The sequence below is a fragment of the Wyeomyia smithii genome, chromosome 2 (genome assembly GCF_029784165.1).
Source record: "Wyeomyia smithii strain HCP4-BCI-WySm-NY-G18 chromosome 2, ASM2978416v1, whole genome shotgun sequence".
NCBI classification, from domain to species: Eukaryota; Metazoa; Arthropoda; class Insecta; order Diptera; family Culicidae; genus Wyeomyia; species Wyeomyia smithii.
Genome location: NC_073695.1, coordinates 98,371,719 through 98,392,735, shown reverse-complemented (window position 1 = coordinate 98,392,735; position 21,017 = coordinate 98,371,719). Strand labels below are relative to the sequence as shown.

At 36.8% G+C, this 21,017-nt stretch overlaps 1 protein-coding gene across 3 annotated transcripts in view; it reads right to left on the bottom strand.

Annotated features, from left to right (window-relative positions):
• Positions 1–21,017, bottom strand: part of LOC129725810 (longitudinals lacking protein, isoforms J/P/Q/S/Z) — an 83,024-nt gene that overhangs the window by 7,307 nt on the left and 54,700 nt on the right. For all 3 annotated transcript variants that reach the window (XR_008728178.1, XM_055682053.1, XM_055682055.1), the window contains exon 5: positions 24–922. Coding sequence is in view for 2 of the 3 variants with exons in the window: in XM_055682053.1 (XP_055538028.1) it covers positions 24–922 (899 nt within the window). In the remaining variant the exon portion in view is untranslated. The remainder of the gene's footprint in view (positions 1–23; positions 923–21,017) is intronic.

Below are 21,017 nucleotides of genomic sequence, written 5' to 3'. Positions count from 1 at the left end.
GTTTATAGCGATATAGAGCTTACCAATGGGGACGAAGCAGAACGGGATAACTCTTCCCCTTTGACACGGATAGTACTGTGAGCTGTGGCCAAGTCGGCTAGTAGAGCTACTGAGCTGCTGGTGGTGGTTGTGGTTGGGTTTGTTATTGCTGTCGCAGTGGTGATACACACAGAGGTACTACTACTATTGCTCGATGCCGTATGGTGCTGCGATTCGCCTTCCGGGACAATCACCACTGTTGGGCTCATCGTCCGGTCAGACTGAAGATGTATCTGCGGGATGCTGGGCACCGGAGTTGCTTCATCGTCTGAGTCGGTTTTGAGTGAAGAGGACGGTGTTACATAATGTGCAGAGCCACTACTACTTGTAAGAAGAGTAAGTGGGGTTGAGCTTTGCACGGTGGTCATTGGGTGAGAGAGCTGACGTTGTAGCGAGTATGACGAGATCGCCTGGAACGTTTGATGCGTTCCCAGTGAACCGCCAGTTTGACTGGGCAGAAGTGGATGGGAATGTTGTTTAACAAGATAAGCTTGCTGAGGAACGCTTAGTAAATGTCCACCGTGAGGCCTATCAACACCCACGGAACGTACTTCCGGAGAAGAAACAGCGGGTGCGGATGAAATGATCGGTTCGGAAACTTGCCGCTCGAATCGATGATGTCCCGGAACTGATAGCAAATTTGGTGTGTACAAGGGTCCAGCGTCCGGTGTATCCAGATCGGATCCGTAATGCTGCCCGGACGAAGATGAGTCACTTTCTTTCTTGATCCTCTGTTGGCGAATCAGCAGACGGCCACGTTTGATGGCCGTTAGCGTGCTTCCGGACGATGATGATTCTATACTAGCTGACAGCGTCGATGTACCGCTTGTACTACTAGATTTGCCAGACGTAAGACCAAGGGCAATCTTAGCCATTTCTGCAACTAATAGCAAAAAAAAATCAAAGTTAATGAACGTAACAAAAGACTACAAGGTATACAACCCTAGGGGTTGCAAGAAAAATTGTGACGCTACGCTTTCATTACAGAGATTTTTAGTTACAAAGGTTACAGAGTTCGCAGACTTAATAAATTCGTTTGTTTAGAATTTTTATTCTCAGCCTGCCCAAAAAAAAATTTTTTAGAATTATATTTAACAACACTTGAAAGAAGTTCGTTTACACTTGATGATATTGTGTCCGCGTTTTTTTTTTTTGTTCAAACAACATCTATTTGACACGACACCAAGAATTTATGCTAATGCGTTCAAATCAGAATTAATTCTATTTCCTCGAAAACAAAATACAACTAAATCTCTCAAGTTCAACAATACTTACGTTATCATAATAAATGGTTTTGTCTTCTTGAACTCTAATTAAATCTAGTTTATTATAGAATCTGACTCTGAAAATAATTTGGAAGCCGTTACATAGGCTTACTAACAGCGAAACATTAGAAGATATATCAAACAAAATTATCAAAAAGTTCCAACGAAAATCGTAGCAATCAATAATTACAACGTTGGTACCTAATCGAAGTTAACGTTTAAAAAGGATTAATTTATGTTTTTTGCTTGAAATGTTTTTAATTATTTATTTATCTATTTATTTATTTATTTCACAATCTATATTCATCTGACATTAATGAGTATTAATGAATTATTAAATTGAAAATAAAGTCAGGTTGTTCGTAAAACATCAATAATTCGCTGACGAAACGCGTTGATCGGCATATTGAATGGCGCAAATCGGATCGTGGGAATCATAAAGTCGACTGCGCGGTTCCAAATAAAGAAAGTTTCTGTGACGCAATGGACTTTCAGGAGCGTATAAATTGAGTTGGGAAAAATACTTGGGCAGTCGATGTGGCCAGTTTTGCAGCAAACACGGCCTGTGCGATTAGTCGTCGATGTTCTTAAGGTTGAATACCAAGAAGTCGGCAGCGTTTTTCGTATGGTGGTAAGTTCTGTGGATCCCGCCAAGGGAGAAAGCGAAGAGCATTTCCATTCTGTGTGACCAATTTGCATGGAAAGGACTCTATACTACAGAACTGGTCTCTAAAATTGATCTCACGAGGGAACAATACAATAATTTGAAGCATAACGGATCACGAAATTCATCAGCAATCTTAAATATAAATCCAAGATGTCGGTTTGCCCTCGCGATAATGCTGTCATAATCGGTTTTAAATGTCAGTTCGCGGTCCAAAATTATTCCAAGTTTTTTTACGCACTCCGTGTAGAGTTGCTGATCCAAGAAGATGCTGATTTTCTATAGAATAGGTAAATTCAATTTGCGTACGCTTTCTATTAAAAGAAATTGTGCTACATTTATCTATGCTTAGCGTTAAGCAGTTCGTTCCACACCAAGTCACAAACGTGTCCAGGTAGATCTGTAGCTCCATGCAAATACACAAATACTTAATTTGTTTAGACAGTCTCGTGTCGTCAGCATGAACAGTCGGCAGCCTGGTGGTAACAGAAGAGCAGCATCGTTGATGGAGATAGAGAAGAGTAGCGGACTCAGGTTACTACCTTGAGGAACTCCTAACATATTGGAAAAGCGGTCAGAAACAATAGATCCTACTTTCACTTAAGCATTTTATCAAACAGTATCCCGTGGTCCACTTTATCGACCGCAGCCTTCAAGTCCAGGTAAATTTGCCTCAGTTTGAAAACCACAATCCATGGTTTGGCGAGACACGAACTGCATTAAATTTGTAGTTACTGACCGTTTAGAAAAATACCCGTGCTGCTCGGTATCGATATAATGTTTACAGCTAGCGATTAAAGTGTCGTTAATAATTATCTCGAACAACTTAGATAATTACATTCACTGTATTACGAAGACAGCTAAATAACATACTTATATTATATGTTAGGTTAATCTCTATCATCTATCATCTCATCAACTATCATCCTAATGATGTCACTGGCACTAACTGTATGGAAAAAAATCATCATTGAACTTCAAAAACTGACCATGTACATTAGAGTGCCAGTAAGAATAGATTCTTCGAATATCGTTTAGCGGTAGGGGTTAAAAGTTTCGTCTTCTCGAATAGAGTCCCCATGCCAAATTTCAGCTCGATCGGACATCGGGAAGCGGTCAAAGTTTCACGAAAAATATCGATGAAAAAAGTACAGATAGTGTACATGAAATTGCCGAATTTCTTTCTAGATGCCATAATATATATATATATATATATATATATATATATATATATATATATATATATATATATATATATATATATATATATATATATATATATATATATATATATATATATATATATATATATATATATATATATATATATATATATATATATATATATATATATATATATATATATATATATATATATATATATATTTATATATATATATATATATATATATATATATATATATATATATAAATCAACTTTCGAATTTCGTTGAGCGGTAGGGCTCAAAAGTTTCACCTTCTCGAATAGTCCACGTGCCAAATTTCAGCTCGATCGAACATCGGGAACACGCACGAGCCTCTAAGCGGTCAAAGTTTCAAGTCTCTCAGCTTCAAAATTTTCCAAGTCGCAGAGACTCGACTTTTTATAGAACTTTTTTTTTCGAGTTAACGCCAGATCTTGAAGTTTCATGCATTTCTTAGGCATCAAAATAACAGGAGGGTTGTGTGCAAAGCCACGACCGCAAGGTTGAAGTAGAATACTCTTACAAGAAAGATAACCCGGCTGCTTGCTTGCTCATTTTTTTCTAGTAAATAAACGTTGACTAATCAGATCAATCGAATTTTGCGCTTCAACAAGGATTGACCATTTTCAATAATATAGTAAGTTGCTTGTCATAGTAGGGGCTTGACAATTTTTAAATTTTGAGATGAAATTTTTTCGGATGTCGTGCTAATGACTGAAGGAAAAGATAATTCACTACGTTTTTAGACACGGAGATGAAGTAAAATTTATAACTTTTACAAATTTAAAAATGTGAATTACCTCATTAGAAAATATTAACTCTTCAATCAAGTTTTTATTTCATCCTGAAAAGGACAATTTGTTGTCTCACGTGTTGTCAAAATGAGTCAACTTTTCATTGAATGCATTTACTAGTGCCCACTATCGCACAGAGACTGCTTTCTGCCATCGCTGGTATCCACTGCACTGCTAGTGTTGCTGCTAAGAAAGGACGATTGCTGTTGTCGCTGTCTAGAACTATTACGAGCGGCTTCGGCTGAAACAGGCTTTTATATAGGCCAAATAGCATGTTTTCAATTGCAAGGTATATGATTCTGTCGACCGTGCTTGGGAAGCAATCATATAACGACCAATCAGAGGTCAAATTTTTCGTTTTGACAAGGCTTGACTATTTTCAATAGTACAATAGTGTGATAGTAAAATTACAATTATCTTCTTTTAAGAAGAATCTTAGAAGATTTTCCAGTCTTTTGCTGCAAGAACGAAGGAAATCCATCGATTTATTAGCATTTGAAATTGGACATATTTTTCACTTTCTTCGGTTTTAGATTTTCATTTCACATCCCTATGTAGCTGAACTTCCTGAGAGAAGCATTCTACTTAAAAAAATTCGATATCGACAATTTCATGAATCACTCACTACCTGTGCTTTTTTCCATCGATATTTTTCGTGAAACTTCGACCGCTTTGAGGCACGTGTTCCCAATGCTCGATCGAGCTGAAATTTTGCATGGGGACTTTTTTCGAGAAGACGAAACTTTTGAGCCCTACCGCTAAACGATATTCGAAGGTCAATTTTTTTCATACATCCCATTGGCCCTCTAATGTACATTTTGTTAATTGGCCTAAGAAAATAATCTGTGCAAAATTTCAGCTCAATCGGACATGATTTAGGGGTGTCTCAAAGCGCTCAAAGCTGTGATTTTTCGACCCTCGTACATGAAATTGGGGAAATCGAAATTATTTTTTTTTTCGATGCCAAATGTCTTTCCTGCATAAAACGTCTAGATCTGGTGTTATCTCCAAAAAAATGTATGACCGAAAATCGACTTTCTGGGACTTACTGTTTTCTGGGCAACCAAAGTCTTAAAATGACTAAAAACTCGTTCCAAACCAGATGTAATTTTAAAGTTCATTAGGTATCTCAAACTTGATTTTCATTAGGGTGGTTCATTAATTTTTTTACGTAGATTTTCGAGGGTCGAAAAATCACAACTTTGAGCGCATTGAGACACCCCTAAATCATGTCACATTGAGTTGAAATTTTACGCAGATGATTTTTTGTGCCAATAATCAAAATTTACATGGTTGGTTTTCGAAATTTGACATGACCCTTTTCGCTGCCACCCTGATCATCATCTATTATCTAACAATGTTCAAATGCAAAAAAGATTCTGAATAAATCTTAGTAAACGGACAGACAATTCACAAGCATTAGTCGGCCTTACTCTCCTAAATTTGTAATTTTAGGAATTTACTCTTTCGATATTATGCCGGTCACGATTCTTCAGTGAACATCTACTTATAACCTATAACCGTTGCAATGAAGGATCATTGCTATATTTCCTTCTTCTTGTAGTCTTATTGCAGAAGAGTCATTGGATGTCATTGAGCGAATCATTCTCCTCCAGTTGATTACATTTGGCGAAGCAAGCCTGGTGAGAAAAGTGTTGTTATCTAAAAAATATTTGTAGCTATTCGCGACGTCTTGGCAGAACGTTCTACGCAGCATTCAAACCTAAATTAATCCACCTAGCGGTCAGACCCAGCCTTTCTCATTCAAACTTATTATTTGTGAAAAAAAAATTTACATGAACGCTTCCATGCAATTGATGTTGTAATTGAAGTATTAAATATGAAATTTGGTGTAATGTTAGTGCTTAAGATATAGCTAAATTAAAGGAATGACTCTTAATTTCGAACAATTCAATCACGAGCGATACCGGGAACGTTCAAACAGTACGATACCACATTTAAACTATGTTGAGGCCACATATATTGATCAAAGCAAGTAGAGTTTTAAATAGTCTTTGAATTTCTTTTCTTTCCATAACTTCTGAGCCACATATCAAATGGTTATGAAGTTTGTTATTTGTAGGTTTGAGAGATGACTCGTTCGTACGACACTAGTTATGTTCAAATAAGTCATGTAATCTTTGAGATGAAATGAGAACGTATAGGGCAGCCAAGTTTTGAAACCACGTGTTCAATCATAATTCATCAGTTACCGCTTAACTAGCCCGTTAATATATTATCAATATTGTTCAAATCGGTTCTGTAGTTTCTGAGATAATGAAGCTTTGTGATTTTCACATTTCGATACATTACAGACGAAGTTACAGTCCGATTACAGTAAAATTAAATGGGGTGTTATGAGACAGCTAGACCTTTCATTTTACACTAATTTTGTGGAAATCGGGTCAGCCATCTCTGAAAAAAGTGAGAGAGTTCAAGTAGTCTTCGGAATATGTTCCTTTTCATTGCTGGATTTCATATTTTTGGACATAACAGCCAAAGTAATAGCCCGATTGCAAAACAAATCAATAGGGTCTTATGAGGCAACTAGCCCTTCCATTTGACACTGATTTTATGAAAATCGGTTGAGCCATCTCTGAGAACCATGAGTGAGATTAAACAGTCTCCAAAACACGTTTCTTTCCATAACTTTTGAACCACAAGTTCAATCTTCATAAAATTCAAAAGTTAAGGGTATTTCAGGTAGCCCGTTCATTTGAAACCAGTTTTGTTCAAAACGGTTGTGTAGTTTCTGAGATAATGATGTTTCATGATTTTTACATTTACATAACCTCTAAACTAAAAATCCGATTACAATAAAATTGAATAGGGTCTTATGGGACAACAAGACTATTCACTTGCAATTAATTGCATGAAAATCGGTCCAGCCATCTCTGAGAAAAGTGAGTGAGAATAAAAATCTGCACATACACACACACTTACACAAACACATACACATACACAAACACATACACACACAAACACATACACACACAAACACATACACACATAGACACAAATGCAAAAATGTGGAAGAATAACACATGCTGAACTTTCCGTTTGTGCGGCATTTTTATCTTCACTCATTTACAATATTCCATAAAAATCACTCGAGAAGTCATCAGGGTTCATCCATGGTAATCTACGACAAATCTTTCGGATAAAAAGCTTTTAAATGCGTTCGATTCACTGTATCCAAAAATCTAAGTACGGATCCCAAACAACGCAGACAGTTTCTACAACTGAGCGTACCAGAGAGTAATAGTATGCGCAAAGTGGATCATAAAACTCCTTTCCAATCCTAAATATCAAACCAAGTTGCCGATTAGCTTTGTTGATAGTCGCAGAATAATGCTACCTGAATGACATTCTAGTGTCCAACAAAAAACCTAAATCAGTGACAACGTCGCTACGATGTAAGGAAGTGCCAGCAATACGATAGTCAAACAACAACGGCTGTTTTTTGCGTTGCAAGCTGATCACGGTTCATTTGAAAATTCTCAACATCATGTATTTACGTAGCCACCAGTTGTTGAAAGAATCGAGTAACGTTCGAAGTCTACAACAATCATCATAGTTCTCGACTATTTGCGTACAATAATCGTGTGCCAGGTGGTGGGACTTTCGTAACATCATTGATGTACAAAGAAAAGAGCACCGGCCCAAGAATACTGCCTTGAGGAACACCAGAATTGGTGCAAAATCGGGCGGATTGCAAAGTTCCCAACATTACAGCGATCTGTCGTTTGCGTAGATAAGAACTGAGCCATTTAGCAATCCAGTTGAAATTCCGAGCCTGCAGTATTAAGCACAAAATAATCCATGATCAACGCGATCGAAAGCAGGTTTCAGATCCATGTAGACAGCTTCAATCTTAGGACCACAATCCATACCGCGCAAGCAGAGTGATGTGAATTCCAGCAAGTTAGTGGAAACGGATCGACCAGGGAAAAACCCATGCTGAGCAGTAGAAATATAGCTTTTTGAACATCAGTGCGTCTTGAACTGTCCTACAGATCAGACGTTTTTTCGGTTGCTTGTAGACTGGTCTTTGACTGCCTATAGCTTCAAAGTTTGTGTTTTGTCAGTGTGTCTTTTAAAGACTACCTGAAAGTTATTTCCCATCAGTCTTTCTCAAGACTACTTACTTTTGAATTTAACATTTGTTTTAACTTTTTTCGTATCACCTGAAATGGCTGGACGGAAAAAGAAACCTCGCATCGCTGCGGGGAGGAAAAGAGAGGCATCTCTTTCTGACACTTCGAGTGTCTGTAGTGACAATCCTTTTGATATTTTGCTTGAGGATGAAGCTGGTGAAATGGAAGTTACCAATAATGAAACTATACAAAATATAAAATCTTTAAAAAAGGAGAAAGTTCCACCTATTGTGGTAACTATTTCTTCTGAATTTAATATATTCAAAAAGGAACTTTCAACGTTTGTTTCTGACGTTAAAGTTACCTATCAAATTGGCCGTAGAGGTGAATGCCGCTTATTAGCCGACTCAGTAAAGGGTCGTGATCGTCTTGTTCAGTATTTAATTGACAAGATGTACAAATTTTTTACATATGACACCAAGAACGCCAAGCCGTTCAAGGTTGTCTTGAAAGGTCTCACCAACGATCAAACCGTTGATGAGATCAAACTTACTTTAACAGAATTACTTGGCATAGCCCCTACCCAAGTAATTCTAATGAAACAAAAATCACGAGGCGAAAACAGTCAGAGAACTGGAATTTCCCTTGTTAATTATTTAATTCATTTTAACCGCAATGAGGTTAACAACTTAAAATTTTTTGAAAAAGCACATGCTTTGTATAATGTGCGTGTAAAGTGGGAAATTTATAGGAAGTATGGCGGAGGTGAAAAGCATATCACCCAATGCCGTACTTGCCAACGTTATGGCCATGGTTCCAAATTCTGTAACATGGACCAAAAATGTCTTAATTGTGGAGACTCTTCTCACAAAAAGGACACATGTCCTGTGAAAGAGAGTAAAAATTTTCGCTGTGCGAATTGTAACGGCAACCATATGTCAAATTTTTATCAATGCCCAGTCCGTTTAGCAATTGTTAAGGCAAGGCAAGGTAAACAAAATTCAATTTCTCAATTAAAACCAACTTCAAAACAAAATTCTCCAAGCGTACCAGTAACGCATAGTTTACCTACTCCTTTGCATACCCGTTTTAACTTATGCACAGGTTACAGGTAGTTCGAACATTATACCGCCTAGTGTTGGTAGTTCGAAAATGACCGTTAATATGGGTAAGCAAAACACGCTAGAAAATAATTGTACACCTATTACTCCAGCTAATATTGCTGCCGAAAATATTTTTTCTAATGTCAACTGCCTGGGGCCTATTACGGCAGGTAAACTTTCTTTTTTGCAACAGGCAATGTTCGATCTTATGAACGCCATGTTGCAGGCAAAATCAATGTTTGAAGCCATTCAAATAGGCACAAATTTTACTATTAAAATTGTTTCTAATTTAAAATTTAGCAATGATTTTGAATAAGACAATTAAAATATTAAATTGGAATGCTCGCTCATTGAAGGCCAATGAGAATGAGCTTTTTAATTTTTTAACAGTAAATAATGTGCATATTGCAATTATTACTGAAACATTTTTGAAACCTAACATAAAATTAAAATATGATCCCAATTACGTGGTTCATTGATATGATAGGATTCAGGGTTCCGGCGGTGGAGTTGCAATTGTTATTCATCGCCGAATCAAACATCGTGCTCTTCCCCATCTTGAAACGAAAGTTATTGAAACTTTGGGAATTGAAGTTCAAACTGAACTTGGGATTTTATTTATTGCCGCAGCATATTTACCATTTCAATGCACACGCGAGCTCAAAAATTATTTTAAAGGTGATTTACAAAAACTCACCAGAAATCGTTCGAAATTTTTCATAATCGGCGATTTTAACGCTAAACATCGTTCATGGAATAATTCTCAAAGTAATTCCAATGGCAAAATTTTATTCAATGATTGTTCTTCAGGATACTATTCTATTTTGTCTCCGAATAGTCCTACATGCTTTTCTTCTGTAAGAAACCCTTCAACAATTGATTTGGTGCTAACAGATCAAAGTCATGTATGTAGTGATTTGATCACACATGCTGACTTTGATTCTGACCATCTTCCAATAACTTTTTCTTTATCACATGAATCAGTTTTAAACCCTATGAGCTCTGTTTTTAATTATAACAAGGCTAATTGGGAAAGATACAAAACTCATATTGAGAGAAATTTCAATAATGAGCTTGATTTGCAAAACGAAGTGAATATTGATTCTGCTTTGGAAGCATTAAAATGTGCAATTGTTGATGCCAGGAATTATTCTGTTCCAAAGGCTCAAATGAAATTTGATTCACCAATAATTGACGAAAATCTTCAACTTCTAATTCGTTTGAAAAATGTCCGCAGACGTCAATATCAACGTTCTCGTGACCCTGTTTTTAAAACTATTTATAAAGATTTACAGAAAGAGATTAAACATAGATTTACTCTTCTGAGAAATCAAAATTTTGAGACTAAAGTTGAAAAATTGAAACCATATTCAAAACCATTTTGGAAGCTGTCGAAGATTCTTAAGAAACCTTCAAAGCCTATTCCAGTTTTAAAAGATGGTGAACGTTTTCTTGTATCCAATGAACAAAAGGCTCAAAGACTTGCTCAGCAGTTTGAGAGTGTTCATAACTCAAATTTGAATTTTGTGAGTCCAATTGAAAATGAAGTCACACGTCAATTTGATTTAATTTCTTCCCAGAATTTTTTACCTGCAGAAATAATTGAAACTAACTTGAATGAGATTAAATCAATTATTAAAAATTTCAAAAATATGAAAGCACCTGGTGACGCTGGAATCTTTAATATACTAATCAAACATCTCCCTGAGAGCACAATGGAATTTTTAGTGAAAATTTTCAATTGCTGCTTCAAAATTGCATATTTTCCCAAATTATGGAAAAATGCAAAAAATACTCCCATTTTAAAACCGGATAAGAACCCAGCTGAAGTTTCAAGTTATCGACCAATCAGTTTGCTTTCTTCAATAAGTAAACTGTTTGAGAGAATTATTCTTAACAGAATGATGTCACACATCAACGAAAATTCAATTTTTGCAAATGAACAGTTTGGATTTCGCCATGGGCATTCCACAACTCATCAATTGCTCAGAGTTACTAATATGATACGAGCTAACAAATCTGAAGGTTATTCCACTGGAGCTGCTCTTTTAGACATAGAAAAAGCATTCGACAGTGTTTGGCATAAAGGTTTGATTGCGAAATTGCAAACTTTTAATTTTCCAATTTTCCTAATCAAAATTTTAAAAAATTATCTCACTGATCGAACTCTGCAGGTTGTCTATCAGAATTCAAAATCTGATAGATTTCCTGTCAGAGCAGGTGTACCTCAAGGTTCAGTCTTGGGTCCAGTCCTGTACAACATATTCACTTCAGATCTTCCTGATTTGCCTTCAGGATGCACAAAGTCATTGTTCTGCGATGACACAAGCATTTCCGTAAAAGGAAAAAGTCTTCGTGTCATATGCAGTCGATTGCAGAAAAGTTTAGATATTTTTTCTTCCTACTTGCAAAAGTGGAAAATCTCTCCCAATGCTTCTAAAACTCAAATGATAATTTTTCCGCATAAGCCTAGGGCTTCTTTCCTCAAGCCAAACAATAATCACGTTGTCAAGATGAATGGGGTTATTTTAAGTTGGTCCGACAAGGTTAAGTACTTGGGACTAATTTATGATAAAAAACTTATTTTCAAAGAGCACATTGAGAGTATACAAGCCAAGTGCATCAAATATACGAGATGTTTATATCCTCTCATTAACAGGAATTCTAAACTTTGTTTAAAGAACAAACTTTTGATTTACAAACAAATTTTTAGACCAGCAATGCTTTATGCTGTACCGATCTGGTCAAGTTGCTGTTCAACAAGGAAGAAAACGCTCCAAAGGATTCAGAATAAAATTCTGAAAATGATTTTGAAGCGTCCTCCTTGGTTTAGTACACTCGAATTACATAGACTTACTGGTGTTGAACCATTAGAAGCTATGTCAAATAAAATTATTAACAATTTTCGACAAAAAACGTTGCAATCCTCAATTGCTACGATAAGCTCTCTTTATAGCCAATAAGTTAGCAATTAAGTTAGTTGTAAGTTTACTTCCCCTTTTCTGACAAGTAGGTTTAAATCCCTACGAATGATAAGTCCTAATTGCGAAAGCAAACAAATCCTAACAATTAAAATTACAAATTTCTAACAGTGTTGAGAAGTCACCATTTGTGATTGGACACACACACTCATTATTTACTAATATTTATCATAAACACTTAAGCTACTAACAAATCCCCCCTTAAAAAAAAAAAAAAAAAAAAAAAGCTTTTTGAACATGAGATGATTATGGACAATCGATTTAAAAATTTTTGAGCAAGCACACAAACAAGAGATCACACGATAATACTCAAAGTTTCGTTTATCACTTTTTTTGAATATCGGGAACATTGAAGATTCTCTCCAGCTGCGAAGAAATTGATGATATTGAAGGGAGAGATTGAAAAAAGCGGCTAGCGGAGACTTTAAAACTGCAGTGCATTTTTTCAGATCACGGCAGGAATACCATCGGGTCCAGGCGAGTACGATTAGCGCTGAATGTGTCACTAGGGACAGGAGACATTACGCTTCGAATTAAGAAACCTCCAGAAGCTTCTCGGGTTCGAACGTAGGTGATGTTCAGCTTTGCGCACGAATGCCGTATATAGACTTCTGTTCAGGGCTTTGAATGTTAGATTGGCAAATGTGAATTGGATCCTATTGATAGAGCTATTTCTTTGATAAGCACACACAGTTGATTTACGAACACGATTGAGCCTAGAAAGATTTCTTTTTCCCCGAATAGGCTTAAAGGTATAAGTTCCTGAATCAATCCAGTGAATCCTGACATGGCCTCATCCAAATTTCTACACTGATGATCGACAAAGCTCCAATCGATACTACTCTGTGCGAAACTGATATCATTATAGTTTCTTCGCCGAAAGTCAAAATTGAAGGATCGAACTCTTCTATAGACTGAGCCTTAACCGGTCTGTTGAAGGTAACCATTGAAGGTGGATGGTGAACATCAATGTTACAGAGAGGATCGGGTGCAATGGTAACTGAACATGATGGCAGAGCGTGCAAGTTTACAAAAATTGAATCCAGAAACCGGCCATTCAGGGTGCGAACAGAATTAATCTGAAGCATGCAACTAAAAGCCATGCCGTCTAGCAAATGTGTACTACCAGCGTTCACAGATGAGCTCAAGGTGTCATCGTATGTGCACAGATGAGCTCAAGATGTCAAACCTGTCATCGTATGTGCGAAATTAAACCGGAATCGATGCTTTATATTAGTAGGATTGAAGCGCTGTCTGTCTTTATGAGATCGAAGTTTCGAGAACGGAATGTAACGCAAATGTTTTGAGTAGTAAAACTACTCTATTTTATTACATCATTTTATCTAGTAAATATCAGGTATTGTCAATTAAATAAAAGTCAACAATTATACTCATGGAAAAAATGGTCTTCGGTTTATTTACTACCTCTTCTCTTTTTCTTCGAGGCTAATGCCTCATTAAAGTTATTAAGGGCTTTCATCATTTCTTTTTGTGCGATCTTGCTGTCAATGGAAAATTTGGCCATTACAACATCTGAAAGTATTGAATATAAACATTAAATAATGATATTGGGTTATTTTATTTAAAAATTATTTATATATAACGTCCAAACGCGGTGTACAAGTGGGTGTGTGGGTTAGGGTGGGGAATCGTTATATGGAAAAAACGAAACTTGATAGCAGAAAATCAGAACAAAGTTTTTTTTTGTTCTATTTGGAGCCCCAAACAATCCTAAATTTATCGGAGGTCGATTGGTTTTGTCTCCGCTTGGCGCATTGCATTTCAAATTTATATGGAGATTTGTATAAAAAACCCAACTTTTTGCATTTTCCATTCTTAACAGCTCAAGATGGCTCAAACTGTAGGTTCCATGACTTCAAATGGTAGTTTTTTTGATGCCTAACAACTTGGCCGAAGACATCAAAGAGCTAGGGTGTCTAAAAAAAATACTGGAGCTGTTCGAAGTTGAGTATGTCGAAATTTATTTGCATATCATTTTTTCTGCCAACACTGCCAGTGTACCGGCGTTATGCCTTGTTCAGACTACGCCGGATCACCCGATATCGCCAGATGATATCGGATATCACCTCGAGCGTTCACATTAGAGTGAGCTGATATGATTTGACATTTGCTTCGGTAATTGAAAAGAGAAGAAAACAAAAACAGGTCAAAGCTAAAACAAGACAACAAGAGCAATGGGATGATAGGATAGAGATGTTAGCGAGTTGGCTCGCACCAACGCGAACTCTCATATGCAATTGTCAACATGTGCGGGATGAAAATAGTGAAAATATTTCCTTCCTTTTTTCTCGCATGCAACGCGAATTACGAAATTTGTAGGGTTGCGTCAAATGTCTGTTGGCCAACTGCTTGAAATGTGGTTAATATTGTTTTTCGAACATGATATCCGCGATAGCATGTAGCTGAGGTGATATCCGTTGACAGCTCGATTGTATGGGATATCAGGTAATATGGATGGTGATATGGCCTCGATAGCACGAATCGCCTGATATCAGGTGATATGCGGTGTAGTGTGAACGGGGTATTAGTCAGATTTCCATCAGAAGTAACCTCTGAAACACGTTGTAGATTCTACCTAGGAGTAGAATATTGACCTGAATTTGTTTGTTTGATCCTGCTTAGTGTATAAATTCGTTACGACAGGTTATTTCTGATGGGAATGCTACTGGCGCCGGTACATTGATAATGTTGGCAGAAAACAAGATTTTCTGCATTTAAATCGACATACCCAATTTTGAACAGCTATAGCTCTTCTTGGGGACATCCTAGCTCTTCAGTGCCTTCTGCAAAGTTGTTAGGCATCTTAGATACTATACTTTTACATAATGTAGTGCATTATTAGATCATTATTGAGCTCTCTTAATGTAAATGCAAAAAAGTAGGTTTTCCCATATAAATTTTCATACAAATTTGAAATGCAATGCGCCAAGCGGAGACAAAACCAATCGACTTCCGATAAGTTCAGGGTTGTTTGGGGCCCCAAAAGAAACCAAGAAAACTTGGTTCTGGTAAATCGATCATTTTTCCCCACCCTAGTGTGGGTGTAAATGTGAGTGGGTGTGTGTGTGTGAGTGTGTTTTTTTTTATCTGTAATTGTGTCTATGTTTGTGTCGTGTGTGTTTTTTTATCTGTGATTGTGTCTATGTTGGTATCTGTGTGTGAGGTATGCTTGTGTGCGTCTTGAATAAACAAGGCGTGATTAAGGTTTCTCAAATGAAAGAAGAAAAAAATCATACCCAACAATACAGAAACACACTCTAGCTCACTAGCAGCCATCGGCGCTGATAAGTATTTTACATTGAATGCGGTCCTTCCGCTATACGTGTACCGGCTTGTTTTGCCAAACAGTAGCTCCGATGCATTCCGAAGAAGTTCGTATGGTGATTTACTTGAAAGATCGATGAAAGTTTTTCGCATCCATTTGGCTCCTTCCTCCGTTTTGACGAACATCTCCAGTGCTTCCAAATGTGCGTCACTTTTTACAGGGAAAAAGTTGTAGCTTCCATTCGACTTCTTTACTGGTAGTATGGTTTTACCTCCATTTACAGACGAGTGCAACTCTCGCAATACCTGTTTCATGCCTGCACAACAGCAGGTCACCGAAACTAGTTTCTTGTGCAACGCGTCGACCTTCTCGCTAAGCAAATCAATTTTTTTATCTGCAAGGAAACAGAAGTTTACGAAAATTGATTGAAATGTTATACATCATCTGTGTTTATTCTTTTTACTGTTGGCTCTGACAAAGTTAAGGTGCTGCCAGGTTCATGTGCAGACAATAGAAATTTCTTCGTGTGACATCAACCGTTTTTTTTTTGTAAATTTTCCCCAAACTTCGCAAACAGACAGTTCAGCGAGTGTAAAGCAGAAGATTTAATTCCGGCTTTCCCAATTATTCACTCGCAAGTGATTCATCTATCGTTCGTACAGATCATTTTGCTAGCTACTTTTCCCAGACTTGCTGCTTCTGAATCAGTGACGAGCACGGAGACATTTTTGACCAATAAATAAGCATAAGGAAGCAAGCGCATGCGAGATTATAATCATTTTGCGCACTTGGTCGAAAATCCAATATGACAAAGCTTTCAAACCATTTAGGTCCAAAAATCTGTTTTACTTCAACTGGCTCTAGCTCATAATGTACGCAACTTTTTCCAAGTCATGCTGAATATAGAATTGAATAGTACTAAAGAACGTCAAATCTGAATGTTTTGTTACAAAAATTTTGCTGAATGAGTCAAAGTACGAGAACGATTATTCGTTGCTAACTTTCTGACAGGCGTTAAGGCGCTAGTCCCTAAAGTATCTTCAATTCGACATTTGAAAGGCACAGTTCTAATTTTTCAAAAAAAACTGACTGCTTGCAGTAAACCTGAAGTTACAATTTGAGCACTGTATGCTATGTAAAAGCTGAGATGTGTGCTTGAAACGGTAATAAAACTAACCTCACAATTGTATGGAAAAGGTCCACACCACGCTTTGCACTGGGCAATGTCCAAACCAAGCTCTGCACTGAGGGATATATTTGAAACACGACACGTGTTTTGCGATTGTCGCTCAGTGTTGGTGTTAAACAGACGGCACGAAGCACGTAACTTGAAACACCGGAGCCAGTGTCAGTATACTCACATTGTTAATATTATTCCTTACTTGAGACCAGGGATTCCGAAGCTAACGCTCTCGGCTCCAGTGTTTGCCGAAGTGTGAGGCACCGGGGCCGAAAACATTACACTGACACTGGCTCCGGTGTTTCAAGTTTCGCCCTTCGTGCCGTCTGTCTAACACTAACACTAAGTGGTGCAGTGGTGCTATGCAAAATCCATACCCAGGCAGCACAGTTCAGTGTTGTCAAAAGTTGTGCTCAAGAGTCCCTAAAGTCAGATCGATCTCATAACCCAACAAGAAAAACAACATCCTACATGATTTATAATTTTTCGCACAATTGATTACTTCCTGATTAGAGTGGGGTAAAAATACTGCCTAGAGGAAATGTTTTTTTTTTAATATAATGTTGATTGAGCATGTTCATTTTGTCGACGTGTTAATTATAAAAACACGAATTGACACTGCTGTACCAAGACATACGAGCCTGAAAATGGTCTCGACCAAAACGACGCAAATTGTGCCGAAAACAAAATTGATAGCGAATTTTTTCAAGTTTAAAAATAGTTATCTGCAAACTAGAGATACTCAGAGAGAAAGAGACATGTGAAACCTAGTTGCCAATTTGGCAACTAGGTTTCACATGTCAGAGATGCCAGATCTCTTCTCATAGCGCGATGTTGACTAACTTTTTAATTAAGCTCATATAACCAGTCAGTGGTGACAATGGGTGACAAGTTCTGGGGAATAATAAAGTGCATCACATAAACCGTTAAGCTATTGAATTTTATGTTTATATTTAATTTTATACACTTTCACCACAATTGATCATTATTTTGTTGACCATACAAAATTTTTGTGAACCACCAGTTAAAAATCATTGTGATAAAATAATTTTGGAGCATTCTCAATTCATTGTTTAGCAATATAACATGAAAAACGTGTGAAAATAAATATATACTTAATTGTACCTGATTGCAGTACCTCTCAATGTTTTACTTTTCTTGTTCGTTTGGCTAGGGTTTTGACATGTTTGTTTGGCTCACAACATTCTCTCCGCATATCTCTCGCTCTGAATATTGCTACTGCAAACTATTGGGGAAAATATCGAAGGTAAACATTCGATCGCATGTGGAATTCGCCGCTTGTTCGCTTTTCCCAGTTATAACCGCAATTAGATAATTCTGATCGGGTGGTCACCCTAATTTTTGAAGTATTACAAACGATTTTCCAAACAAAAATGATAGAGTTCAGTTTTTTTTCTCTGCCTTATTTGGTTTTACAATAGTAATCAATTTTTTTTAAATATTCACAATCTCGTGTTCACTGATGCTTCATCTTCATCTACTTTATCTTCAGCATCTTCATCTACTTTATCTTCAGCATCTTCATCTACTTTGTTCCAGCAATGGTTTGAATCATTCGATAATTTCAAAAAATCAGAAGATGATCGAATAGTTCTCTGTTGTGAGCATTATTCCGTAAAATAATGATCAAAGTACTAGAAAATTCAGCTTCCGTGAACAACACAAAGATTTGGATCTTCAAGTATTTTAGTATTTTAACCAATGATTGGCTGATACACTAACCTGGTGAGTGCTATCGCACTTATTATTGATACAGATTGGTGAACTATGAAGAAATCGAAGAAATCTGTTCTCGATAAAGATTTTCCACTACACTCACGAATGGTACCCACCGCACTTCACCTTTATGAGTTTTACAATTTTATTCACAATATTACCTAATAGACATAAAATAAACAAATTTTCACACTGCTGCATTCCAACAAAGCACCTAAAAAATACGCACTATAAGCCAATTACCGGATAACCACTTTCGACACTTTGGAAACCGCCGCAACAAAATCTTCTGTTTTAAACCACGCGAAAACAAATTTTTAACGCAACACGCAATAATCCAAATTTTCATCTCAACTCTAGCCAAACGATTAAAAATTTAACAGCATCGAACACATATTGAACCGGAGTACTAAAGCTGCTCGCACTTTACGTTCGTTTTGCATTCTCGCAAACCGAATGTTGAATTCTTTAAGCTCAAACATAAATAATACAGATTTCAATGTGTTGCGGAAGTTTGACAGTTTTTCCATAGTTTCGCTGTCAAATTTACGCAACTATTGAAATCTGTACTCATTATGTTTGGGTTTTCGATTCGATCTTGGCATGTTTGCGCTAAGTTTGCTATCAATGAGAATAACGAGCGTTCAACACACACACCATCGTGTAGTTCGAGCTAAATTCGTTTCTCCCCCATGAATTTTGAGAGAAATCCACGTTCGACAATCTCCCGACGAAATTCTTGGAGCGAGAATAACATTACAAATTCACCCAAGGAGGGTAAGCTACATGAAATTTTTCAAAATGCATAAAACGTCCAGCGACCGAATTCCGAGAACAAGTTTCTTTGAAGAAAAGAAAATGTCTTCATTAAAAGTATATAAACAAATTTTCCTTTTTTCGAAGAAATTTGTGCTCGGAATTTGGTCGCAGATCTATTATCATCTGAAAAAAAATCATGATTCCGGTGATTTTTCAGATTTCTTAAGGCCAAACTTCAATCGCCTTGTACCATCCCATTTTTAAGTCCGATTGAGCTGAAATTTAACACTTTTTTTCTCAAGCAGATGAACTGTTTGTATAGGTTTTTTTTCGAATTTTTGTGATCACTTTTCTCTTATGCAAGTGACTGGCACCCTGGTGAACAGTCATCGGTTTTCTGGAATGCTCGTGAAAGTACAGGGTGCATGTGATATTGCTGAACTACATAACTGGTAGTGAGTAAATTTTGGATTTTTTGAGGCTCAGTATGATACATGCTCAATTCTGTTTAAAAAGGCGTTGAAACAAGAACTACACAAAAATCTCGATAAAAAGTTCACGGTGAACCATTTTAAAAGCGAAAATGTAATTTCGACTGTGTACAATATCCTGCAAACTTGAACAATAATTCACAAAAAAGGCCGTGAAAGACCGGTCAGAGTGATGGATAAAAAAGGACTTCGTTTCTCTTGTTTAAAAGTCATGGTTAAATCTTTAAAAAAACACCATGCCTATGGAATGTGCCAGAAAAAGCATCATCTCATTACGCCAAAAAACTCAAACGTTTTTCAACAACTACTCCACCTCATTTGTACGCAAAATATACAACCCAATGAATCTGCCTCAGTGTCGCCCAATCGAGGCTAGGGATGTTTCGGATGTGATTTTTGAATATCTGCAGATGCGGATATGTATGTCCTGACCCGGATGTCAATTTTCATGCGGATGTTCCGCATTTACGGATGTGGATATCCATAACATCCTTAACTAAGAGTTAAGACGTACGAATTGTTTGTTGAAGTTTTAAAAAAGTTTAGATGCATTTGAAACTTGCTGGGATCCGAAAATGTTTTGTTGGGATTTTGTTTCGCCTTCAAACGGGTAAAACAATGATCAATAATAATTTGTTAAGACTAAAAAGTAGTAACCCAACAAACAATTTTGTTGGGTTTTAGCTTGTCAAGCTACTATCAGGCGGATTTCGGCTGGACTGAGGCTTAAGGGGGGACTCTACTCTAGAAGGTCGAAAAATCATGAATTTTCATATTTTTTTTTTGGCTGTCTAGAGTAAAGTGAAGTGTTTGGCTATTTAGGCTATTGATTAAGGTATATTTGAAGATGTATTTTCCATGTCGTGAATGTAAATATAGCGAGTATTACACTGTTGGCAGCTGGGAACGTTGATGCTCTCTCTAAATCAGCACCTAACTGGTGGTAAGTTTTTCTCAGCTTCTAGTAGACCGATCGGGCTGAAATTTTTTTTCAGTATATAGAAACATATTACCTATCTTGTTCAGTGGTGGGCACCGCTAACCGAAAATTTAGCGACGTTAATCGCTAAGTCGCTAACCGGAAAATTTAGCTCGATAATCGCTTAACGCTAAACCCACATTGGCGGAACTTTCGCTAATCGCTAACTTTCTAATATGTAAATAATCATATCGCTATATTTATTGCTCGTGTTTTGTAAGTATTGGACCACTTTGATCTGTTTTGGTTAAACAAACGAAAACAATTACTTTTTAAAGCTATTTACAGTAAGAGGTTTACGAAACGGTATTCTTATTTGATTTTGTATAAACAAGAATAATAAAAGTTATTTAGCTTGCATTGAAAATAGATACTCTCAAAAAAAGTTTTCATAAAAATTCAATTATTATCTGAATCGAAAAAGTAGAACCAAAGTT